Raw genomic sequence first — 25,576 nt, forward strand, 5'->3', positions numbered from 1 at the left:
AACCTGTACAAATAGGATGGTAGCAACAAATTGATCATTCACCTACTTGGTCCTGAAATGAGGCTTTTATTTGGAGTCTGAATAGTGAATATTCAAGCAAAACAAAGGCCTGCATGGGAGACAGGCTGCATTTGAGAGGGGGGCGGCAAAGGGGGGAGGGGGAGCCTCTTGAGTGTGGATAAGGGTTAGAGCAGGCCAGAGGCTCAAGTCTATGACTTTATTCCACTGGCTCAGGTTCCTCCTTTTCCTGGAACACTTTGGAAGCAATTTTGGAAGGGTCCCTGTAGCTCTCCGGGAAGCTCATCTGGGAGCCCATGCTGAAGATGGCCGTGGAGGTGGCATAGGTGTAGTACGATTCAGCGGCCATTAGGTTGTTGATCTTCCAGCGCAATGAGCTCCAAGCATTCGCTATGTAGGGCCACAGGAGGCAGAAGGCAATGTAGATCATCACCATGCCCATAAAACAGCTGGCCGACACCTGTAGGCACCAGACAGCAGGGCTGGGTACACAGTCTGGGGTGGGGGGGACTTGCCACACCCAGCTCAGTATGCCCTGGACTTCACTCACCATCACAATGAAGATGGCCCGCTTGTTGCTGAGTGGGAGCCCATGGATGTGTAACCAGAAGGTGAGCTGGTAGTCACAGTATGTGCTCGAGTCTACATCTCTGGTGGGAGATGGGGACAGGGGTCCCAGGATTGGGAGAGAAGTCAAGCTCTATGGGGGACACCATCAACTCCTTCCCAGCCCACATGCCTAGCTTACCTATTGCTCACCAACACCTTGAAGTAGAATTCAGGGGGAAAGATGCTTTGGGGCATGGTGTCGTGACACGGGGAGTTCTCTAGACACAGCCACCTGGGAGAGCAAGGTCAGCACCTGTGCCACCACCCTTCCTACTGTGTGCCACCCCACCCCCCACTCCCAAGCACTGCTCCATGCAGTCAGGTGCACTGGAGGTAGGTGCATCACTGCTGAGCTACATGCCGATCCACTGTCTCTGTCTTCTCTCATCCACTGTTTTATGCCTTTGTCCAGCAGGCAGAGCTGAAACACTTTGCAGGCACAAAGCCCCAGGTCTTCCACCTTCCTTCCCTCTCAGTCCATGACTCAATAAACAGGCTGAGCACTGAGCAGTTGGTTATTTGGTTTGTTTGCCCACTGCTTTCATTTACTCATGGAAATAATTTTCTTCCTAGTTTACCTAGCAAAAGGCAGCTAGCTGTTCAGCCCCCCCCCATGCTAATTAATTCTTCCAAACTTTTAACTTTGTTTAGCTGCCAAACAATGCCTAGCATGAGCTACTTTATACAAGTGTTCATACTTCAGAAAAGACTATGATTCAGAAAAAGATTCAGAAAAGACGATGTTCAGTCTGCTCAGGATCTGGTCCTCTAAGGCAGGCAGATCCCATAGGAGACACAGGCAGCCCTCGTCTCCAGGACCGGATGCAAGAGAGATATGCCAAGGGTTAGGCATGGGCAGGCACAGGATGTGAGTCAAAGGGAAAGGCTCACTAGATAGGCTGTGGACATGCAGGCAGAGGGTGGGAAGAGGAGGCTCAGACAGGATCTAGAACAAGGGGAACACACGGAAATCAAGCAGAGGCAACATTTGGGTCCTAAAGCAGTTGGGAACACCATTGTCCACATAGGGCACCAGAAGGTGGCCTGAAGAAGGAACAGGAGGGCCTAGCATTCCAAGTGAAGCAGACTGATATGCAAAGCTCAAGCCTCTCCACAGACATGAAGGTAGTCAGCTCTACTGACAAGACCTAGAAGCTTCTCAGAGGGAGGAGGGCTGGCAACACTGATGGGTATGGGGGGTTGTCAAGAGGCCTTTCCCAAAGTCAGGCATGGTGTGGTGCATGCCTGTAATCCCAGCACTAAGGAGGCAGAGGCAAACATGACAGATTGGAGGCCAGCATTGTCTACATAGTGAGTTCCAAACCCTGTCTCAGAAGAAAAGGAAAAAATGAGGGAGGGGCCTACGACTCACTCAATGCCCCAGCTGTTGTGGGACAGGACGTGGAAGGCCTTGTCACTGGTGGTCCTTTCAGTCTTTGTCTTCCAGATGAGGCTTTTGGTCCTGGTCAGAAGCATGTAATCTCAGTTTAGGCATTGTTCCCCATGGGCAGCATTGGTGGGTAGGGCTGAGGTGCTAGTGGGGCAAGTGGTATCCCTAGGGTCTCCATGTGAGTGGGGCCCGAGGTTCTGAGAAGGTTGGAGCAGGGACACCCTGTGTGACTGGGAGGTGGGTGGGATTATTATGGGAAAGTGGGTGCTGCCTGCTTGGGGCTCACTTGTCCAGGGGACTGTTGTAGTTGTAGATTTCTTCTTCGCTGTAGTCCCTGACAAGGTCCATTGAGGGTCCACCACCGACCACCTTCAGCACATAGCTGCCAGAAGCACACATGCAGAGCCCCAAGTCCTACATCGCTTCCCCCAACTCCTCCTAGCTTCAGCCCTCCCACACTCCAGCTTGCCTTGACTTTACCTGCCATTAAAACTGCCCGAGTCTCCCGTCACCAAATCTTGAATCAGGAAAAAGGGGTAGAAAACTGGAGTTGGAGGAGGTACAGAAGAGAAGAAAAGGAATTAGCTTGGTCTGGGAAGTGGAGGGAGAAGATGGGGGGGCGGGGCAGGGCGGGGGAGAGGAAAGCTGGTGGCTCAAGGGTTAGAGCAGAGGATGGGGGAATGTGGGGATGGGACCAGGAGGGAGAGATATGGCAGAGGGTGAAGTGGTAGGGGAGGGATGGGATACACACTGTCACGGAAGAGAAAGCAGGGCATCTCTGGGTCACTGTACACACAGTCAAAGTAGTGTTTGTTCTGCTGGTGGTTGTATTCCAAGGTGTAGGTGATGTCAAAGGCCAGGCGCTTGCCTGGGGGGCAGCCAATAAACACCGGCACCATCAGGCTGCCCTGAGCAAGGGAGAAAAGTTTTGTGCTTGGGAAAGTCCTTGTTAAGAAAAGGTTTGTTTTCTTGTCAGTCCTGGGGCGTGAACTCTGCGCCTGGGCACTATCCCTGAGCTCTTCAGCTCAAGGCTAGTACTCTACTACCACTTGATCTGCAGTGCCACTTCTGGTTTTTTGGTGGTTCACTGGAGATAAGAGTCTCGTGGACTTTTCTGCCCAGGCTGGCTTTGAACCGAAATCCTGAGATCTCAGTCTCCTAAGTAGCTAGGATTACAGGTGTGAGCCACTGGTGCCCAGCTGAAAAGGTTTTTTTACCTTTTTTTTTCCAGTCCTGGGGATGGAACCCAAGTCCTTGCATTTGCTGGGAAGTTACTGTACCACTAATCTTTGGATTTTTTATTTTGGTGCCCATACTGGGGCTTGAACTTAAGGCCTGGGTGCTGTCCCTTAACATTTTTTGTTCAAGGCTAGTACCTACTACTTGAGCCACAGCTCTACTTCTGGCTCTTTGGTGATTAGTAGGAGATAAGAGTCTCATGGACTTTTCTACCTAGGCTGACTTTGAACCTCCATCCTCTGATCTCAGCCTCCTGAGTGGCCAGGATTACAGACATGTGCCTGGCTTTGCTCCGGAGCTGGGGACTGCTACTGCTTTTTGCCTGGGTCACTCCAAGTCAAGAAAGGGGACCTCCAGGGTCTGTGTGCTGGCAAGGCTCAGGAAAGTAGGGGAGAGCAAGGACTCTGTCAGCTCCCTCCTCTGAGTAGACATCTGTCCTCTGAAACTCCCTGTCTGTCCATTAGTCCGGGATCATGTGTGAGCGAGTGGTGAAGAAACAAGAATGCCACCCCCACCCCACCCCCAGCCATGAGCATAGAACTGGAGGGGTACAAATAAAGAGCATCATGAGGAAGGTGGGCCACCTGGTACACCTGGGAGAATTCAGACAGAACTGCAGAGAGCATGCAGAGGAGCCCTGGGCACCGTGTACCCCCCAGGGCTGCGGAGGAGGCCCCTTCTGAAAATGGGCCTGGAGGATGGTAGTGAGGGGGCAGGAAGGTGAATGGACGAGAGGGAAGAAAATCATGGGTGCCTTCATGAAATTCTCTGGTTAGAAAGTGGGCCTCCCCCTCCTCGTCCCCTCCCCTCCCAGCACTGCCACTCCCCCAGCTTCAGTACTTGCATGGCCAGCCCCTGGTTTGTCTTATGGAAGCAGTAACCAGAAGATCCCAACACCTGTAGTGGGAAAAGGTGGGCACAGTGGGCGTTGGGGGCCCACTCTCTCATCTTCCTTGCCGCCCCCCGCCCCCGGCTAAAGACCACACCTTGATCATCATGGAAGTTTTCATGAGGTGGTGTCCACTAATGCCTTGGTCATAGCAGACCTTTTTGTCCTCGAGTGTTATCTGGAGTGGGGGAAGGGGGAGAAAGAAAGAGACACAAAGGCCTCTCCAAATGCCATCCTCCTCCTCTTCCTCCTCTTCCTCCCCCCTTCCTCCTCCTCCTTTCCCTCTTGCAACCTACCACTCTGCTGCCCACTCTGGCAGCTGCCCCTCTTCAAAGCTCACCAAGAACTGCACTGACTTCCGATTCACCAGGACCTTCTGCTGCACCACAGCCACCAGGCACAATGGGTCCCCCACCACCACGCCTATCGCCAGCTTGCTCTGCACCTGAAAGGCCGCGTCTGCCACAAGCCAAGGGAGACATCACAACCCAGCCTGGACCTCAGCTTTACCCCCTCATAGGGGGGGCCTTGGGGATGGTGGTGGTCCCAGACCTCCGCCTTGACCACAGACCCAGGTCATCCGGCATGCGGAAAGAGTCGCCCTGCGCCGCCAGGAAGATGCTGAAGCTGTAGGTGGTGCCCTTGTCCAGGAAGATGCGCTCTGGCAGCTTATGATCTGGTTTGAGGTCGTAGATCTTCTCATAGCTCTCCATATCAATGTGCATGCCACCTGCACTGCGCCAGTTGCTTGCCAGGTAGAAGTAATAATCCTGAAGTAGTCATCCGCCATCAGGCGAAGGGGAGTGGGAGGTGGGTGTCCCTGGGTGGGCTTTCCCCCACCCCCGTTCTCTCCACGAACCGCATCTTGCTTCTTGTTTTTCCACCAGCGCCAGGTGGGGTCATGCTCAGGATCTGCATAAGGCTGCAAGGATCATCAAACACCATGAAGGTGTGTCCCCAGGGAAGGTGTAGCTGGTCCCCCCTAAGAGCCCCAGTGGCAGCCCCCATAATGCAAAGGCAAACATGCATACTTCCTAGGCAGCTTTCCCTCCACAAGGTCACAACCCCAAAAGCTGTCCTCACCACTTGGCTCAGTCTCACCCTGCAGAGGGTTTGCCTGCTGTGGGTGTTTGAACTTGAGTTTCTCATCACATGCGCCTCTGTGCAGGCCCAGCTTCTGGGCTGACTCCCTCCCGACAGTCAAGGACACCACCCCAGCTCCAGGGATGGAGCCAGCTTCCAGGCACCCACCTTGTCGTATTTGGAGTGCAGCCAGAGCAGGTAGTAGACCAGGCCTTGATAGACTGCCAGCGAGTTCTCACTGTGGAAGCCTGACTGCTCCATGACATGCGGTGGCCGTGCTAGGTAGCGCTCCTCCCGCGTGTAGGCCTGTGGGTTGGGTATATCCTGCAGGCGCATCACCGAGAAGGGGCAGAAGTCGATGAAGGAGAGCTTCAGGTAGCCGCTGGGCAGTGGTAGGAGGGGTTGTGCATGTGAGAATGACTCTTACATTCTTAGTATACCAGCCTCCCCCCCAGGCCTCAGTTTCCCACCTCTATACTGTCTGATTTCCTAAATTGAATCCTCTAAGCCTCTGCTTTCTCCAATCAGCTTCTGGTGCCACTGAGGCCTCTGGGCACATCCCCTGGCTGTCCCCACCCCTCAGAGCACAGCTTCCTTGGCTCCACACCAGTGCTACTTGCCGGTTGTGGCTGACCTCCTCTCTTCCAGCCTTGTGGCCCCAGTCCCTGCCCTTCCTCCTCCCCTCTCCCCCCAGCTCTCTCTGATCCACTCAGAGTTACGGCCTCTCCTCACCCCTGTCGCTGCACTTGGTGGTCTGTCTGCTGGTACATCAGCAGCTTCTCTACCGGAATCAGCCTCTTTACTACTTGGCCCTTATCCTGGATTTTAATATATGCAATCTGCAGGGGTGTAGATGGGGAGTACATGAGCAGGTGTGGGGGATAACTACTCCAAAGGTCCCCCCCATTGTGTGTCATTAGCACCACCTGGTACCTGATATAGCTTGCCCCTATCATAAAACATGGTGATCATGGTTTCCTCAGGGGCGAAGAGTGAGGAATGGTGCATGTTTTGCAGGCTGACATAGATGTCCCAGCCCCTGGATGGGAGCAGCCTGTACACCGAGTAGCTGCCCTCCTGTAGGTACCAGACCTGAGGGGCCAGAAGAATGAGTGATTTACACACTTGGCCCACGGGGACCTGTGACCCTGCCTCTGTTTTATTTTTGGTGCCAGTCCTGGACTTGAACTCAGGAGTCTCCTTTAGCTTTTTTCACTCCAAGTTGGCATGCTACCACTGGAGCCACACCCTTCATTTCAGGTCTTTTGCTGGTTAATTGGAGTCTCTCAGATTTGCCTGCCCCAATCAACTTTAAACCATGATCCTCAGATCTCAACCTCCAGAGTAGTTAGGGTTTCAGGCAGCATAGCCCCCAGCAGCCAGCTAAAGCCGCCTGAGTGTACACCCTTACGCCTAAAAGCCAGCGGTTCCTGGGGCTGAGGCTCGTGGGTCTTCCTACTCATTGTGGCCTCTAGGGGTCTCTCCATGCCCTGGGCCACAGTTTCTCATCTGTGTGCCAACAGACTCACCCTATCTCTGATTTTTTTTTTTTTTTTTTGGTCGGTCATGGGGCTTAAACTCGAGGCCTGGGCCCTGTCTCTGAGCTCTTTTGCTCAAGGCCAGAGCTTTACCACTTTGAGCCACAGCTCCACTTTCCATTTTCTGGTGGTCCATTGAAGCATTTCATGGACCAGCATTTCATTCAAAGCCCAGGCTGGCTTTGAATCTGGATGCTTACTACTCAGCCTCCCAGCCAGCCAGGATGGCAGGTGTGAGCCATCAACGTGCAGCTCCCACTTCTGATCTGAGCCCTTCTTCCCCTCCCTGCTTCCTGAGCTTCGGGCTAAGTGATCTCCAGCCTCCAAGCCCTCCTGTCCACGAGGCACACTGTGCCACACAGTTCAAGTTGTCAATTCCTCCATGACATGATAGCCACTTGAGCTGGCACCAACTGTGAATGTGACTGTGCTCTGAGCTAGACCTGTGAAGACAGGGCCTTGGACTGTCACTACTGTGTCCCCAGTGCTGGGACAAGTATACAGTATGTGCACAAAATATTTGTGCAGTGAACAACTACACCATAGAGTAAGTGTGGCCTCTGAAAGTTTGATCCTGTTTTGCTGCAAATATGATGTTGGGGAACAGGTTCCCATCCTCTCTGGGGTCTATGAGGTTTCCTCCCTACATCACTTTACCGTGAAAAGGAAGAAAGGCTGGGGCTGGGCAGAGGGAGTGGTCAAGGAACAGGGCAGCCCACCTCCTCTGTGTCTGTGACAATCGCCAGGTCTCCTTGGAATGAGTTGACCAGGAATTTGATGTATAACTCCTTGGGAAAATCCGCCAGGTAGATGAAGTTTTCATTATTGTAGCTAGGGGGTTGGGAGTGGCAGAGGTGAGGAGGGCAGCACACAGGCATGGCCGGGTTATCCAGGTTTCCCACTCACCTGACTAGGCCTAAGGCAGCACGGGACTCACTCTGTGCTTCCATTAGCCAGAGGAGGGAATGGACCGAGAGCCTGGGAGTCTAGCTTCTATTCCCACCCCTCCCCCAAGAGCCGTATTGTCCAGGGCTTTCTTTCCCCACCTGTGGGGGTAGAGCAGGTAAGGAGAGCATCAGAGCATGCTGTGTGTGTGTGTGTGTACACACATGTGCCAGTCCTGGGGCTTGAACATGGGACCTGGGTGTTGCCCCTTAACTTTTCCACTCTCTGCTCTACTATTTGAACCACACTTCCAATTCTGGCCTTTTTTTTTTGCTGGTTCAGTGGAGATAAGAGTCTCCCAGACTTTCCTGCCCAGACTGGCTTTGAACTGCAGTCCTCAGATCTCAGCCTCCTGAGTAACTAGGATTACAGGTGTGAGCCACCAATGCTCTTCTTGATTTGGTTGGGGAAGACCTAGCTTTGAGTCTAAACAAGGCGGGGCTGTGGATCAGAGGGACATGAGAGAGGCTGGGTTCACTCCCAGAATCGGGGGGGGGGGGTGGTGCACGCACACGTGTGTGTGTGTGTGTGTGTGTGTGTGTGTATTTCCCCATCCTTGTCCTGACCACACCAGCCCATATCTCTCCACACAGGCCAAGGGGCTCCACTCTAGGGGGAAGTATACTCCTGGTCTCCTGGGGTGGGATGGGGAGCCAGCATGGCCTACCTCTGCAGGAGGAAGTTACCCCAGAGGAACAGCAGATTGTTGTGGGTGTTAAACAGCATGCCCCTGGGGATCATGGGCATATCGGTGTAAGTCTCCATCCCGAGCATCATAAGGAACTCCAAGCCATGAGCTGGTGGGAGCAGGGGAGGGAGGGAGAGAGCAGAGCCAGTGGAGGTTCCCTGGGTCCTTCCTGATCCTGCCCTCCCTGGAGGCCACCCCTGCCTTCCCCACGTTACCGTCAGGGATGAACTCTGGGAAGGTGTAGAGGACTTCTAGCTCATCAGTTACTGCAGGGGGAGAAACAGCAGGACATCCTGAGGCCCTGAGCTTTCTATACCTGAAGCCAGTGCCCAGGAACCCTCCTCCTCCTCCAGTGGCTTCCCATCTGGGCCAGCATTTCCTGCAAGGCATCCTGCCATCTCAAGTCCGTAGAGCTGATAACTGTCTCCTTGGAGGTCCTGGCTGGGGGTAGAGGTTTTGCAGTACACAATCTGTACACCTTGTTTGTATAAAGCCGGCTATAGCCAATGGAATCTCCATCTTTCCAGTGAGTCCCTGAGGACCTTTGCCACCTTCAGCTTCTCATCTCTCCAATCCCCGCCTCTCGGTCTTTTGCCAGCCCACCAGATCTCCACGGCACCCACGCCATCCTGCAGGCCTCCTGTACCTTTTCCTCCGCCCTCCCTGCTGCCCTGATTACTTATGTTGTAGCTGGTCACGGTAAAGTATTTCTTCCTGGAACTCTGCTCCATGTTCTCCACCAGCAGCCGCATGATGAACTCACCCGATATCAAGGCTGCCCAGATAATGGAGCACTTGGCAACTGAGAAGAGGGCGTTTAGAGCAGTCAGTGCTCAGTGCTCATTGCTCTCCCTGCTCCCTCCGTCCCGCCCCTCCGGCCAATTCCTGGCACAGCCATGACCCTCCCAGGAATTCTCCATCCCTCTCTGAGACCCTGGTCCATCTCACTGGCTCTCTCTCTCCGACTCCCCCCCCCCCATTTAATACTAAGGTTTGATTCAAGGCCTTATTTGCTCTGCTGCCTTTTTTTCCATCCCTCCCATTCTTCCCCACTCTCCCACACCCTCAGCCCCCACCCTCCCACTTGAGACCATGCTGAGAGATAGTTACCATTTGTTTTCTCGCACACTGACCACTGCTTGGGAAACATTTGGAAGGCCACCTCACCAGCTGAGGAGCAAGGCAGGATGTGTGCTCAGGTTTCTCCTGGCCCACCCTATCTGCCTGGCACCCCACCCCAGCCATGTTCCAGTTCATAGAATTCCATTGGGGTCCCACAACCTGGCCTATCATCACAGGAATGGGTGGTTCCTTGGAGATGAGAGATTGACTTCTGCTGGGGCTGGCTTCAAACAGTGATCTCCAGATCTCAGCCTCCTGAATAGCTAGGATTACAGGCATGAGCCACCATCACCCAGCCAAGCCTGCTCTTTAAGTTCGCATGTTCTCTGCTCTACACATAGTAGACCCTTCAAGCTGCCTGATCTCTATGAAGGCCTAACCCCTTCCTCTACAGAGCCAGATGAGCCTCAGTGGGGGCGGGGGGGGGGGGGCGGGCTGCAGGCACATAGTAAAGAATGAGGGATTGGAGGACACTGCTGGGCTCCCAGGTGCCCACCCTTACCTCTGACAGTCCCAAGGTGAACATAACCCTCATGCTTGCCCATGGTCAGGGCAATAACATACTCGGTGCCATTGCTGTCAAAATGCACGGGGCACAGCTTTTTGATGCACTCGTTGGCCAGGACTCGAACCCAGCTACCTAGGGCACAAACATGGGACCTTAGCCCGATCGGACTCATTCCTCTGAGCTAAGGAAGGCTCTTTTCTTCTCAGGGTGCCTAGCAGTGATACAAGTAGCACCCCTTCCTCATCCTCTGTCCATCAGGTCCTGATTGGGCCAATTCCTCCCCTAGATTCCCTTGGCCAGAGCAATGGATTGTGACCCAGGCATGTGACTGAGCTGGGCAAATCAGACACCTTTTGCATTTTTAAACAACAGATGCTCTTTCATGTAGCAAGTGAGGGACACCTACTGGGTAAAGAAAAATGTCACCAAGACATCCATAAGAAGACTGTCCAACAGTGAAGTGAGCTCCTGGATCCAACTATGCCTGAATACCTACATGCTTCTAGACTTGTCAACCGTGTAAGCAATAAAATACCCCCATCTGTTTTATATTTTGTTCATTCGTTCATTCCAGGATCTCACTATGTATCCCAGGCTTTCCTGAACTGCAGAATGCACCTGCCTCTGCCTCTCTCAGTTGCTAGGAGACCAGGCTTGGTTATTCCTTTTTCTTTCTGGTTAATCTCCTTTGGGGCTTTGCCTCTTCAAGTCTCTCTTTTATTCCCTCCCTTGTATTTCTGTCTCAGCCTTTTCCACAGCTGGTTCTTCCTTCCCAGGATGTTCTGGCCTGCAGGCTTCCAGACAGTGGAGCCATAGGTCATGACTGCAGCAGGACAGGGCAATTCCAAGCAGTGGCTTCTGGTGGATGAGTTCCCTAAGGTACCCTCACCCAAGGTCTTTCATGGTCCCCCAGCCTAGCCCTCTTACGGCTGATGTGGCTTTTATCCAGGACGGTGGTATAGGCGCCTGTAAAGTAGTAGACCAGTTGGTTTTGCCGTATGAACAGAGTGGTTTCAGTGGAGACAGCATCCTGGATGGTGGCAGAGAAGCCAGTCTGGGGGCAGTAGTGGGAACCCACCCAGCAACTGTCGATGCTCAGCTGCAAGGAAGCAGGCAGGCCGCCGGTGAGTGGCCACCTTGGCAACAGTCCCCATGCTTTGCCTTCGGGCCCCTAGGCTGCTCAGCCTGTTCCCCTAGCAGCCCCCTCCCTCCACTAGTTGACAGACTTCCCCAGTAGGAGCCAAGGAAGCAGACCATGGAGATCTGAGCCAGCTGGGGCCCTGCCTGGCAGTGATATTTGAGCAGTGCACAGCATGCATAACTGCACTCAGTGGTCCCTATGCCCATTGCAGTCACAGATGTATAAATGTGAATACAAACACCCCATGTAGGCTGGGAAGGTGGCTTAGTGGTAGAGCGTTCGCCGCGCATGAATGAAGCCCTGGGTTCAGCTCCTCAGTACTACAGAAAAAGTTGGAAGTGGCACTGTGGCTTAAGTGGCAGAGTGCTAGCCTTGAACAAAAGAAGCTTAGGGACAGTGCCCAGGCCCTGAGTTCAAGCCCCAGGACTGGAAAAAACAAAAACAAAAATCCCATGCATGGCTCGAGGCACACTTATATTTTGTTTTTGCTGGCCCTGGGGCACGGGCTCTGTCCCTGAGCTGCTTTTGCTCAAGGCTAGCGCCACTTGAGCCATGGCACCACTTCCAGCCTTTTCTGAGTAGTTTATTAGAGATGAGAATCTTATGGACTTTCCTGCTGGGCTGGCTTCAAACCGTGATCCTCAGATCTCCGTCTTCTGAGTAGCTAGGATGAGAGGCCTGAGCCCCTGGTGCCCTGCTAGCACACAGTGTTCACCAGGAGTTTTCTCATTGGTCTTGTGGCTATTTATTAATGTATTTTCAATGCCAGGGACTGACCCAGGGTCTTGGGTTACCTGAGGCAGCTGTCCCACCAGTAAGCCACATCCCTAATCCTATATTTTTTTCCTTTAAACCTCTTATGGATAATGGATTCTTCCTCAAAAAAAAATTTTTTTTTAATGCATGTGAGGTGAGCCACATTCCTAGCCCTTCCTCAAATGTTTCAAGAGTCTTCATGCCTGGGGCTGGGGATATGGCCTAGTGGCAAGAGTGCTTGTCTTGTATACTTGAGGCCCTGGGTTCGATTCCCCAGCACCACATATATGGAAAATGGCCAGAAGTGGAGCTGTGGCTCAAGTGGCAGAGTGCTAGCCTTGAGCAAAAAAGGAAGCCAGGGACAGTGCTCAGGCCCTGAGTCCAAGCCCCAGGACTGGCAAAAAAAAAAAAAAAAAAAGTCTTCATGCCTGTAAGTCCTAGCTATTCAGGAGGCTGAAATCTGAGGGTTGGGGTTCAGAGCCAGCCTGAGTCCGAAAGTGTGTAATTAGCCAGCAAAATGCCAGAAGTGGAGCTGTGGCCAGTCCCAGGACCCTGCCCCCACTCGGTGCTCCGCCCCCATTTCCTGCACCACTCACCTCCACCAGGGAGACATCCTGGAAGTAGGTGTCTGTTATCAGGATGGTTTTCTCATTGGGAATGCCACCCAGGATGAGCACAGGTGTGTGGTCCAGAGTGTACCGCAGGGGCCTCGACGAGACATTCTCAAAGTACCGGGGCGTAATGGAAAAGATCTGCCAGGGAAGGGCAGGAGGGCTGCTCAGCACCTGCCACACCCCCACTCCAAGTCCTCACCCTGACCACAGTGAGCCCCCCAACTATGTGCTGTCACTTCCTTGATGCCACTTCCTGTCATTCATCCTCCTACCTCAGGGCCTTTGTACTAGCTCCTCTGTCTGTAGATGACGACCTCCATACCTAGGTTCTCTCTTCTCCTCCTTGAGGTACCATCCAACTGTTCCTCACTTCCCAACTAGCCCTTCTTTCTCCACCACACTGGCCCTGCTGCCTCTTCCCCACACTCACTCACTTTTAGGCTCCATTTCTCTCCAGAGCACTCTCCACCTTTCATGAACAATGAGTAGACGGGTGCTCATGTCACTAGTTTGGTGTTCATCTACTCCCCCCCCCCCCAGGAGCTTTTCAGCCCAGGTGGGCAGGTGCTGGGGACTGTGAGGTTCACTGGATGTTCTTATGGTACCCCAATGTGTGCTAAGGAAGGGCCTGCAGAATGAATGAATGGATGGATGAATGAGTGAATTTGGGAGCAGGCGTCAGTCAGACAAGGTTTCGGGTCTTCTGTCAAAATGGGTATGTGAGGGCTGGGAATGTGGCTTAGCGGTAGAGTGCTTGCCTTGCTTGCATAAAGCCCTGGGTTCGATTCCTCAGCACCACATAAACAGAAAAAGCCAGAAGTGGCGCTGTGGCTCAAGTGGTAGACTGTTATCCTTGAGCAAAAAGAAGCTAGGGATGTACTCAGGCCTTGAGCCCAAGCCTCATGACGGCAAAAAAACAAACAAACAACAACAAAAAAAAAACCACCCAAAACAAAATGGGTATGTGAAGTCAGGCATGGTTGTGCACAACTCTAATCCCAGCTTTCCAGTGACACTGTAAAGATGGAACCTGATCTTGTTATACCTAGAAAAATGTATCTCCTGGGGCCTGGCACCAGGGCAGAGTGTAGGCGTGTGTGTGTGTGTGTGTGTGTGTGTGTGTGTAGGGGTGATGGCCCTAGCCTGACATGGTTTGACATGTCTTCTCTTCCCACTGCTCAGGTGCTTACCTCATCTCCTATGGTGAATTGTATGTTCTTCTTCTCATCTGTCTTCAAGAAACCATTGATATTCATGTAGAAGCTGGTGGCAGGTGCAGGACAGGTCCAGGTGAGGGTTCCAGTCATAGGGGCTCCCCAGCAGCTGACTTCCCCACCCATGCTCTCCCTCCCCTGGGACTCCCTCTTTGCTCCTGGAGGGCCGGGGCTCAGCATATTCCCAAGAGAACCCGTTATGGGTTTGAGATCGGGTACCTTTTTGGAGGAATGAAGGGCCCCAAACCATTACTGCTGACATCCACACGCATGACCACACTGCCATTCTTGAGGGGCATGGGTGTGTACCAGCTCATACCACACACCTCACTGGCCAAGCATGTCTCTGGTGGCAGGAGAGGGCACTGAGGTACGGGAGTGAGGCTCCAGGAAGAACCCCCCCCTCCAGGTCTGAGCCCACTGGCAGCTCCCTGCTCCTCCCCCCAACCCAGTGGGCACCTTTGTTTCGGAAGGGAGCTGCCTCCATCTGGATCTGCAGCTGTTCTATCTTCCAGTGGTAGAAGTTGACCGGGAAATAGAAGGTGACCAGCACCAGGGGCTTCATCCCCATCAGGTGGCTCCTGCGGACCAGTCTCTCGGAAGGCTGAGGGGGTTGACAGCCTTAGGGTAACCTTAAGACAGTCCTGTCTTGAGACACCCCCCTTTTTTTCTTGCTGGGTCTTGAACTCAGGACCAGGGGCCAAGATGCTGTCCCTTAGCTTTTTTGCTCAAGGTTAGTGCTCTACCACTTGAACCACAGCTCCACATCTGGCTATTTGGTGGTCTACTGGAGATCAGAGACTCAGAATTTCCTGCCTGGGTTGGTTTTGAACTATGATCCACAGATCTCAGCCTATGGAGTAGCTAAGATGACAGGCAGGAGCCACTGGCTCCCAGCTTTAAAAAAGTCTTGAATCCGGAAGGCTTCAGTGTTATTACACGGTACTAGAAAGCCAAAGAAACTGAGGCCGAGTCAGCCCACTCCCTACAGCACTCACTCACCATTCCCACACAGGAGAAGTTGACCTTCAGATAGTAAGGGAAGCCCAGATATTCCTGTAAAAGAGGTGGGCCAGATGTCCTGACCCAAGTGATGTGATGTAGTGGTACAGCCCCCACCCCCACCCCTTTTCTCCTGTCAGGTCCCCTCACCTCATTCGGGTCGATGGGTGAGTCAGTTAGCCTGCTGAACACGCTGCCCACCGTGTCCTCGGGCTCCTGTTCATAGAAGCGAACGGTGGAGGTGGCCACCCCAACTCTGTGGAACCTGTTTAGGACCACCTGCCAGGTGCACATCTGGATATCCTCCTCAGCTGCCCATAGCCTCCAAGGCACCAGGATTACCAGCAACAATGCTCCCGGTGCCCATAAGATGCCTGCGGTGGACCACACAGGGCTGGCAGGGGCCATGGCTGGGCGCGCAATGTAGCTACTGAACCTGGAGAACGTGGAGATCAACAGCTATCTCTGCAGCACAGGATCTACCTCTGTGATCCCACATGCCCCAGCCTGCCCATCTCCCTCCCAGGGTCTCTTTTGCACCTGGCATCGCCCCTGTTCTGCTCCTGGCTGCCAACCCTGTCCTAACTCCTAACCCATCCATCCCCTCCTCTTGCTCAGGGCACCACTCTGTCTGTTTCTGCTTTTTCGATTTGATGGGTCTCCACTTGTTTCCATCGTCCTTCGCCAACCCACGCTCTCACCCTTGTTTGGGCTTGCTGCCCCCCACTCTCAGGCCCCTTCCTGTCCCTCTCCTCTCCTTCGCGACCCTCATCCTATACTTGATCTTATCCCCACATCCCCAGTCCTCTATCTGGGCTTTCTCCATGCCTGCCTTACCTCCTGTCCTCAGCTTGTCCCTGTACCACCACCGGCTCCTCACCGAGCAGCCTCTTCCAAGGGTCTAGGACCAGCTGTATGAACCACGGGTGCTTCTCACCACGCCTTTCAGCTCTGCCCCACCGTCCTCAGCCCGGACCAGAACCACACCTCGGGCCCCTCACTCACCACCACGCCCTCCAGGAGGCCCCGCCCCGACAGTAGCTCCGCCCCCAGCCTCTCACGCGGCCACTCCCATAACCACGCCCCTTCGTGCGCCTCCCTCTCTCCTGGCCCCACCCCTTCTCCTCCGGGACACTCTTCTGCAGCTCTCCAGGCCTCTACTCCCCTTTTGCCCTCTTTGTGTGCTTGCTATCTTTAGGGGCCCCTCTCTTCCTGGTGGGATTCCCTCCTTACTTCTGGGTCTCCTCCCCCCTCCTTCCCCACGCCATGCCACACTGCCTTGGAGGAGGCGTGCATCCTCTCCCCCCTCCCGCCCCCACCGCGGCAGCCACCTGCTCGAAGCCACCTCTCTCTGAACGCCCCACCCTTTGCAGCCTCCTCTCCCCACTTCTGTTCTTAGCCACGCCTTGGCCCACTCCCCCCCCCCCGCCCCCGCTTTCTCCTCTCTCCATGGCCTCTTGCCCCCTTCTCCGGGGTCCCACCAGTCTTCACCCTTCCTCCCCCCACCCCCGGCCTTTCTGCACCTTCCCTCGCCCAGCCTCCCATCTATCTCTCCTCCCCGCACCCCCCCCCCCACGTGGGGATGGCGCCGCCCACTTCTCCGGGCCTCAGCTCACCAGTCACTTAGTGGGTCGGCCGCAGCTGAACAGCGCCCCCAACTGGCTCAGGCGCAAAATGGCTGTCCTCACTTCCACGTCCAACGTCCGCCAGTCCGGGGGCTCGCATGCGCCTCCCGTCTCCATGGTGACGGGTCCCGGGCCGGGGGCGGGGGGGTGGGGAGGGCCCAACCCAAGGGCCGGTAAGGCGGGTGGCCAGGAGAGGGCGCTAGGGAGGAGACAGTCTGTCCGAAGGAGGCCACGGAGGACTTCCTAAGAGCTGTCCTGTTTGCTGACAGCTCAGAGACTTCTTTACTCCTGAGGGGCCACTGATGTGAGGACTGCAACTCAGCACAAAATGATTACCTCTAAAATGCCCAGTTTTACAAAAAGGGGTTGGAGCCCGGCGCCGGTGGCTCATGCCTGTCACCCTAGCTACTCAGGCGGCTGAGATCTGAGGATCTTGGTTCAAAGCCAGCCCCGGCAGGAAAGTCCGTGAGACTCTTCCCTCCAATGAACCACCAGAAAACCGGAAGTGGCGCAGTGGCAGGCAGAGTGCTAGCCTTGAGCTGAAGAGCTCAGGGACAGCGCCCAGTCCCAGAGTTCAAGCCCCACGACGGAGAAAAAAAAAAGAGGGGTGGGTGGGTGGAGGCATGGCTCAAGCGATGGAGTATCTGCTTAGCAAGCATGAAGTCCTAAGTAAAATCCCCGGTACCAGAACAAAACAGTAGGTAGTATCAGCAGACAACATCAAATAGAAGAAAGAATATCAGGGATGGAGGATAGGATTGGAGAAATATTGCACTGAGACAACAAAAAGGAAAAAAAAGACAAGTATGATTGCAAATTTCAATAACACAAGAGACCTTTTTTTTTTTTTATGCCAGTACTGAGGCTTGAACTAGGTCCTGGGTGCTGTACCTGAGCGTTTTTTTGCTCAAGGCTAGTGCTATACCCTTTGAGTCACAGTTCCACTTATGGCTTTTTGCTGGTTAATTGGAGTTAAGAGTTTCACAGGGCTGGGGATATGGCCTAGTGGCAAGAGAGCTTGCCTCGTATACACGAGGCCCTGGGTTCGATTCCCCAGCACCACATATACAGAAAACAGCCAGAAGTGGCGCTGTGGCTCAAGTGGCAAAGTGCTAGCTTTGAGCAAAAGGAAGCCAGGGACAGTGCTCAGGCCCTGAGTTTCACAGACTTTTCTGCCCAGGGCCGGCTTTGAACTGTGTTCCTCAAATCTCAGCTTCCTGAGTAGCTGGGATTCCAGGTGCCCCTAGTTTTTATGCACAGTTTGCACTTATTTGTATAAAACTCGTTTTATCCATAGGCTTAGATTTAAATCTCACTTGCTTGTCTTTGGAAGGTGACTGTCTTATCTGAGCCCGTCTAGAAAATAAGACAGACTCATCCATGTGTCCAGGTGACTCCATTCATTCTCGGCTTAGAGAAGATTCTCCTGAAAAAAAAATGGAACCTTCCTCGGAGAAACTGTCCGGAACAGCACAGTTTGAAGCCACGGCGGCCATACCGATTCCGGGCGTGAAGCTGTGAGTGTGCTCCTTTTTGGTGAGGGCAAACCGACTTCCAGGCACTATTTTGAGTGACAGTGGAGGCGGAGCTCCAACTGACACGTTCATTAAAGGCAGGGCTCCCAAGGCCCCGCCCCGAGGGCGCCGACGCACCACCCGCGGCAGGCGGGGTCAAGCCGTCCGGGCCACGCCTCCGGCCTTAGGCCCCACCCCCCATGTCCCACTTCCGCCGAGAGAGCGTCAGTAGGCGTCGCTGCCGTAAAACAAGCCGGCGGTTTGCCGCATCACGGAAGATGGCGGCCGCGACGGTGAGTGGAGCCGCCGGTGTCTCGAGCTCGGGTCCCGCCGCGGCGTCAGGAGCGGTTCTGCAGGCCGCGGCCGGCATGTACGAACAGCTCAAGGGCGAGTGGAACCGCAAAAGCCCCAATCTTAGCAAGTGCGGGGAAGAGCTGGGCCGCCTCAAGGTAAGGGGGTCGGGGCACGGCACGAGGAGAGGGGTGGGTCTCCGCATTGGACCCGGGTCGGGGCACGGCACGAGGAGAGGGCGGGTGTCACCGGAGAGGACCCGGGTCGGAGGACGGCACGAAGGGCAGGGGTCACCGGAGAGAACCTGAGATGTCCGAAAGGGCGAAGGGTTCGGAGCAGCCTTGGAGGTGTGGACAAGTGCGGGCGAGGGACCAAACGCGGCCCCCGGGGGCTGGGCCGGGGCAGTGATGGACAGACTGGTTCAGGGTTACGTATTTGATAATCCCGAAGCTTTCCTGTTCGGAGGGGGGCAGCATTGGGGGGGAATCGTGATGGCGAGTTCCAAACACGACCGAGGGCAGAATGAGGTTTAGATGATGGGGTCGAGCAGGGCGTGTGTGGTTATTAAGACCAGGTTAAGATCTGGGGTTAGGGACCCCAGCTGGACGGAACCTAAAGTAGCAGGAGTAGACGGGCACCAGTGGCTCACACCTGTAATCCCAGCTACTTAGGAGGCTGAGGTCTGAGGATCCAGGTTGGAAGCCAGTCAGGGCAGCAAAGTCTGAGACTCCAGTTAGCCACCAAAAAAGGCCGAATGGAGCCGACGCTATAGGGGTAAAGCAAAGACTGATCAGGAGCAATGAGTGCCCAGGTCCCGAGTTCAAGCCCCAGGGCTGGCACAAAACAAAACAACAGAAAAACCCAAGAATATGAGATTCTGGGGGTGAACACATTCTAGTGTGTTGGAGAAAAGTGTACATACAGTGTTCTGGATCAAAGTGGTTGATGCATAGGCTGAACCAAGGAAGGTAAATGCCTCTTGCTTCCTGATTTTGGGGGTTAGATCGACAACGTTAAGCCTTGAAGAGAAACAGTCTGCCAAGAACTGAGGGAGGAGCAGTCACTGAGTGACTATCAGCAGGATTATTTATAGTTGCAGTATCAATGAGTCCTGGTGCTGGTGGCTCCTGCCTGTCATTTTAGCTACTCTGGAGGTTGAGATCTGAGCATCATGGTTTGAAGCTAAACCAGGCAGGGTAGTTCAGTTCATTAGATTCTTATCTGAGTGGCTGTCCCTCAAGTGGTTGAGCACCACCAGCCTTGTGTGAAAAAGCTAAGGGACAATGTCGAGGCCCTGAGTTAAAGCACTAGTTACTAGCGCATGCACACACACACACACGCACAAGATTTATAATATGAAGTAATCCTATGTGGGCATTTGTTACGTGTGCAAGTCCTATTATTCTTAGTGTTTTATGAGGATCAGTTCTTTTTCTTTTCTTTTTTGGTCAAGGGACTTGAACTGAGGGCCTGGACACTGTCTCTGAATTCTTTTGCTCAAGGCTAATGCTATACCACTTTTAGCCACTCCACCACTTCTGGTTTTTGAGTGGTTAATTGGAGATAAGAGCTCATGGGGACTTTTCTGCCCAGGCTGGCTTTGAACCATGATTCTCAGATCTTAGCCTCCTGAATGCTAGGATTACAAGTATGAGCCACCGGCACCCACTGGCCACTGGGACTAGTTCTTTTTTTTTTTTTTTTTTTTTTTTGCCACTCGTGGGGCTTGGACTCAGGGCCTGAACACTGTCCCTACCTTCTTTCTTCTCAAGGCTAGCACTCTGCCACTTGAACCATAGCGCCACTTCTGGCCTTTTCTATATATGTGGTGCTGAGGAATCGAACCCAGGGCTTCATGTACACAAGGCAAGCGCTCTTGCCACTAGGCCATATTCCCAGCCTGAGTAGTTCTTTTAATGTAGCAGTTTAATGACTTAGGAGTAATGGGTTAGCTCAGAGAATGTAAGTAATCTATGTTTGAAATCTCATCTTTTTTTCCTTCCCATCAGCTGGTCCTGCTGGAACTCAACTTCCTGCCTACCACAGGGACCAAGTTAACCAAACAGCAGCTCATTCTAGCCCGTGAGTTTTACTGGCACTAGTGGTGGTAGGGTCATGAGCTGGTGTCAAGACAGAAATGGCGGCAATGATTGTCTGGGGAAGGGACCCCAGCCAACCCCTGAGAGCCTACTCTGTCACCCACAGGTGACATACTGGAAATCGGGGCCCAGTGGAGCATCCTACGCAAGGACATCCCCTCCTTTGAGCGCTACATGGCCCAGCTCAAATGCTACTACTTTGATTACAAGTGAGGATGGGGCCTGCCTGAAATGGGTAGGGAGGGGGTTACATGGCAGTTCATTTATCTCTAGTGGTGGTCTAGCCATGCAGATCATCTTTTATGTGGGAACCACTGTCCCCAGAGGCTGCAGGATCATAGAGTTGTCTTGGAGATCTGAGATTGGGTTTGTGTGATCCAGTTGTTGTAGGTGTCAAGTCCGTCTCTCCTTACTCATTCCCTTACTATTCCTTCCTGTCTTGTTTTGTACTTGTGTATTTTTTTTTTTTTTGGCCAGTCCTGGGGCTTGGACTCAGGGCCTGAGCACTGTCCCTGGCTTCTTTTTGTTCAAGGCTAGCACTCTGCCACTTGAGCCACAGCGCCACTTCTGGCCATTTTCTGTATATGTGGTGCTGGGGAATCGAACCCAGGGCCTCATGTATATGAGGCAGGCACTCTTCCCACTAGGCCATATCCCCAGCCCCACTTGTGAATCTTGTATACATAAGAACTGGTAGGATCTCCTCCCTTGCCTCTGGAGGCCCCACTATGTAGGCCTCTAGCTGTGGACATCCTGCCTCTGCCTTGCAAGTGCTAGGATTATGTGTGCCTGGACCAATAGGATTTTTTCCCTTCAGTCCTGGGGCTTGAACTCAGGGTCTGGGCACTGTTCCTGAGCTTCTTTTGCTCTGCTACAGTGCTCCTTCTGGATTTGTCTGTTTATGTGATACTGAGTAATTGAACTCAGGGCTTCATGCATGCTAGGCAAGCACTCCACCACTAAGCTACATTCCTAGCACCAATAGGATCTTTTTAACTCTAAAGTTTAACTGCCTTGATCCTCTACTTAAAACCTGTCATCTTCTCCATGGCACTCAGGCTTAACACCAATATCTCTTTGGTGGCCTCCATTGCTGTCCTTGCCCTCATCCCTCTCATTGTGTCTCCAAATCCCGCCCCCCGCCTAACCTGCCTGTGCCTCCCATATCCAGCCCTCTCTCTTCCATTGGATGATGAGCTTCTTTAAGTCTTCATTCTTAATTAAGATTCTTAGTATAATCTTAGTACTTAACAGAGCTTATTTGGGCTAGGTACTCTTCTTATCACTTTACCTAGGTTAGGTCATTTAGTTCACTTCATGCATATTTATTGATCCCAATGCTCTTCTATGGACACTGTGGGAAATAATCTGAGTTACTTCTGTGGAGTGAAGTTGCTTGCTTCAGTATGATTTGTGACTTTCGTGTCTCTCTCGGCCTCAGCTTCCTCACCAGAACCTCCTTGAACCCTTATCAGGGCTGGAGCCTGAGATGAGGCACTTGATTGGCCTGGAAGCTCTGCTTACCTTGATTTCCCCTCCTTGGTCCACAGGGAACAGCTCCCTGAGTCGGCCTACATGCACCAGCTCTTAGGCCTCAACCTCCTCTTCCTGCTGTCCCAGAACCGGGTGGCTGAGTTCCACACGGAGCTGGAGCGCCTTCCTGCCAAGGACATCCAGACCAACGTCTACATCAAGCATCCTGTGTCCCTGGAGCAAGTGAGGCTGGGGCAGAGACAGGGGAGGGCCTGGCTGCTGCAGGTAGCGTGAGGACAGACATTGGGGAGGGTTTCTCAGAAGAGCTGTCAGGGTTCACTGAAACTCATCCCACAGCTTCATTCACACCCTGAGCCCTTGCCATGTGACAGGCACTGGGGTGGGTTTGCAGACTGAGAATCAGATAAAATCCCAGACCTTGTGGAAAGATGGCCAGGAGGGGAGGAAGCAGACAGCCAAAAGAATAAGCAAGCCTGTGTGGTCTGTCAGATGCCAGAAAAAACTTAGCAGGAGATGGTGGACACTCAGGAAGGGATGCAGATTTTGGTGGAGTAAGATCTGAGGACCTGAATGTGAACCATAGTGAGAAGTGAACCAGGGTTGTCCAGGCAGAGGGAGCTGCCAGTTTTAGGTGATCAAAGGCTGAAGTCTGCTGTCTGAGGAACAGTTGAAAGGACAGTTTGTAGAGTGAGGTCCTGGGAAGAGCCCTCAAGGCTATGTGATGAAAGGGTTTCTCTGACCAAGATCCTAGAAGGATGTGACTGGGGGGTGCAGGTAGGTGGCAGCACAGTTTTGGCTGGATCCAGCCTGGCCTCCTCCAGTCACAGAAGAGATGATGGGAACCAGCCCCAGGCTGGCTGGGAGAGCACATGTGGGGGTGTGCGCATGTGTGCACGGGTGTGCAGGGCTTCTGCAGGGGAGCAATGTCACCTGCTACGAATGGGTGACTGTATTTCAAAGGGTGCCTGGCAGCATGAGGACTGGAGCTAGAGGGTGCACAAGGAGTTCAGGGAGGCTCAGTGCTGCCCTTTCACCCTCTTCTTCTCACCTCTAGTACCTGATGGAGGGCAGCTACAACAAGGTGTTCCTGGCCAAGGGGAACATCCCTGCAGAGAGCTACACCTTCTTCATCGACATCCTGCTTGACACTATCAGGTGGGGGCTGGGCACATGGGGTTCAGAGTGAACTTGGGCTTATATGAGTCCTGTACTGCCTGGTTATAGCCAGGTGGGGTGGGCTGGATTCCTGTCCTCCCAGCTATTCTGTTCTCCAGGAAGTAGGACTGGAATGGAGTAGTGTGGGCAGCAGCCCTTCCCCTGCCCAGGCTGTTTATATATAGAATGGCCATTTGTGTCAACCTTCAGCCCCGGCGTGACAGACAGCTCCTCAGGCAGGGCCATCTTGCCTCTGAGAAGTGCTGTTGCCATTGGTGTGTTTGCTTTTGTGCTCGTGCATGGATCTAAGCACAGTGCTGGGGTGGAGTCACATTCCCAGCCCTCTATGGGGTTTTCCATTATGAAGGAGTGAACGCGACTGTTTCAGACCTGTCTCAGAGGGGGCTCACCTTTCACTTTTTTCCCTAGTCCTTATCCTCATTCTGGGGACTTAATGGCTTGCTGGGTGTTTTTGTTTGCTTTTGTCTTTTTTTGAGATACTTCTGCTACCATAAACTTAACATCCTACCTCTGCCTCCTGAGTGCTGGGATTATAGGCATGCCCTCCCCCCGCCTCCCCAGCCTGGTCTTGCTATTTACTTCTGCATTGCTCACGCTGCTTTTTTTTTCTTCTCCTTTTTGCCAATCCTGGGGCTTGAACTCAGGGCCTGAGCACCATCTCTGAGCTTCTTTTGCTCAAGGCTAGCACTCTGCCACTTGTGCCACAGCACCTCTTGCGGCTTTTTCTGTGTTTGTGGTGCTGAGGAATGGAACCCACAGCTTCTGGCATGCTAGGCAAGCACTCTACCACTAAGCCACATTCCCAGCTCCTGAAGTGGGTTTATGTGAAGAAATCCACTCAGGTGAATCCCAAGCTGGGTTTCAGACAGCCTGAGGCCCTCATGCCTGGTGTGGGATTCAGAGCATAGGCCCCATCTGTTATTTCCACAGTTCCAGGAACCACATCCCGATTTGGGTCTGCTGAGCCTCTGGCCTGCTCTGTGGTTCTCTTCAAGTCCCTGCCCCCTCTCTGAGCTTCCATCAGTGACAGGGCCAGTTAGCCATCAATGCTAACCGGCAGGGTCAGAGCCAACCTGGGTACGGCTTGGGAGGACACAGTCTGATCAGCCGTCTGTGTCAGTAATGAGAACTCACCTTCCCTCTAGGGACGAGATTGCTGGGTGCATCGAGAAGGCCTATGAGAAAATCCTCTTCACTGAGGCCACCCGGATCCTCTTCTTCAACACACCAAAGAAGATGACAGACTATGCCAAGAAGGTGGCTAGGGTTCAGGGCAAGGGGCTTTGGAGCCAAGGGTTGCACTGTGTCCGCACTTTAGTGTGCAGTGAAGTGCTCTAGAGGGAATGGGACTGCCCAGGGTTTAGTTCAGCTGTGTGACCTCACACAGGTTGCTAAGCCTCTCTGAGCTTGTCTATCCATGGCTCCAGGTGAGGCATACTCTTCATGTTGGCTTTTATCCTTATCAGCATTCCTTTAGAAGTGGCAGCCTTCCCCCATAAAGCTGTGCTTCATTTAGTCCAGAACATTTGTGCAGGTGCAGTACTGGATACACAGTTACCCTGGTGTTTGAAAATAGGGCCAAGAGCAGGTAGACCTGGGTACTGGTGATTCATGCCTGTAATCCTAGCTACTCTGGAGGCTGAGGTCCATAGAATTGTGGTTTAAAGCTAGACCTGCCAGAAAAATCAAGATAACCAGCAAGATGCTGAGCTAGAGAGAGGTTCAAGTGGTAGATCCACCTAACCTTGCAAGCAGACTGTACAAGCACAAGGCCCTGAGTTCAAACCCTAGTATTTCTAATGTCTTGATTAACTGAACCCTTAGAGCAGGCCCAGGGAAGAGTATGACTAAGGTTCTGTCTTGAGCATGGAGAAACCGAGACATAGTAAAGTTCCTTGCCAGAGCTGTGGGACTCGAGGGATGGTGAAGGAAGAGAGCCATGATCCACATGAGTGGTGGCTCCATGGGGTAGGGAGTCAGTCTTTAGGATCACCCTACTCACCTCCCAACCCTCTGTTTCTGCAGCGAGGATGGGTCCTGGGCTCCCATAACTACTACAGTTTCGCCAGCCAGCAGCAGAAGCCAGAAGACACCACCATCCCCTCTACAGAACTGGCGAAACAGGTCATTGAATATGCCCGGCAGCTGGAGATGATCGTCTGAGACCGCTTGGCCTGGGCTGAGCGCTCAGGGACAGGCGGGCTATACATGGCTGTAAAAGTCATGGCGCAGCTGTCCTCCAATAAAGGTGGATTGACCTCCCTTCCAGGTCCTTGTCTCCCCAGTTGGGATGGCGGGGAGACAGCCTGGAGAACTTAGAAGCCTGAGTTCTCTTGGGATTTGCTAGCTAGTAACGGGACCCCCTCCAGTGTGTCCATCCAGTGGCCATTGTTCCAGGCCTCAAGCACGGGTGGCCTTAAGTAGAGGGGTTTTTCCAGCCTGCTGTGGGCACAATGCTGGCCTAGGACATCACAGTGGGGTAATGTCTCAACTTTTTAAAGTGTGAATTAAATAATTTTTATAATGCTACATGAAATGGACCCCATCTGTGGGCTGCTAGCGTGAGCCATCTGAAACAGAAGTTATGGGCCCTTGTGTGGATATATGCCTGCATCCCTCTT

The 25,576-nt window shown here is 53.3% G+C and overlaps 2 protein-coding genes across 2 annotated transcripts; one reads left to right on the forward strand and one right to left on the reverse strand.

Annotated features, from left to right (window-relative positions):
* Positions 1-114: 114 nt before the first annotated feature.
* On the reverse strand, positions 115-16,498 carry Catsperg (cation channel sperm associated auxiliary subunit gamma). Its single transcript, XM_048329969.1, has 29 exons — positions 16,445-16,498; positions 15,594-15,667; positions 14,907-15,192; positions 14,757-14,810; positions 14,214-14,358; positions 13,974-14,100; positions 13,731-13,803; positions 12,523-12,678; positions 10,957-11,128; positions 10,024-10,161; positions 9,510-9,569; positions 9,079-9,201; positions 8,615-8,665; positions 8,379-8,508; positions 7,486-7,597; positions 6,162-6,320; positions 5,961-6,067; positions 5,397-5,610; positions 5,005-5,067; positions 4,717-4,915; positions 4,486-4,604; positions 4,243-4,323; positions 4,097-4,153; positions 2,769-2,925; positions 2,498-2,561; positions 2,304-2,399; positions 2,000-2,089; positions 767-859; positions 115-668 (listed from the first exon to the last, which is right to left on the reverse strand). Exons 1-29 carry the CDS (start codon positions 16,496-16,498, stop codon positions 218-220), a joined length of 3,705 nt encoding a protein of 1,234 aa, XP_048185926.1. The 3' UTR covers positions 115-217.
* Positions 16,499-18,119: 1,621 nt separating this feature from the next.
* On the forward strand, positions 18,120-25,484 carry Psmd8 (proteasome 26S subunit, non-ATPase 8). The gene is made up of 7 exons (XM_048329539.1): positions 18,120-18,344; positions 20,196-20,268; positions 20,392-20,494; positions 21,836-22,001; positions 22,834-22,934; positions 24,101-24,212; positions 24,981-25,484. The coding sequence occupies exons 1-7, from the start codon at positions 18,174-18,176 to the stop codon at positions 25,116-25,118; spliced, it is 864 nt and encodes a 287-aa protein (XP_048185496.1). The 5' UTR covers positions 18,120-18,173; the 3' UTR covers positions 25,119-25,484.
* The last annotated feature ends 92 nt before the right edge of the window (positions 25,485-25,576 follow it).

Source organism: Perognathus longimembris, chromosome 20, assembly GCF_023159225.1.
Source record: "Perognathus longimembris pacificus isolate PPM17 chromosome 20, ASM2315922v1, whole genome shotgun sequence".
Lineage (NCBI taxonomy): Eukaryota > Metazoa > Chordata > Mammalia > Rodentia > Heteromyidae > Perognathus > Perognathus longimembris.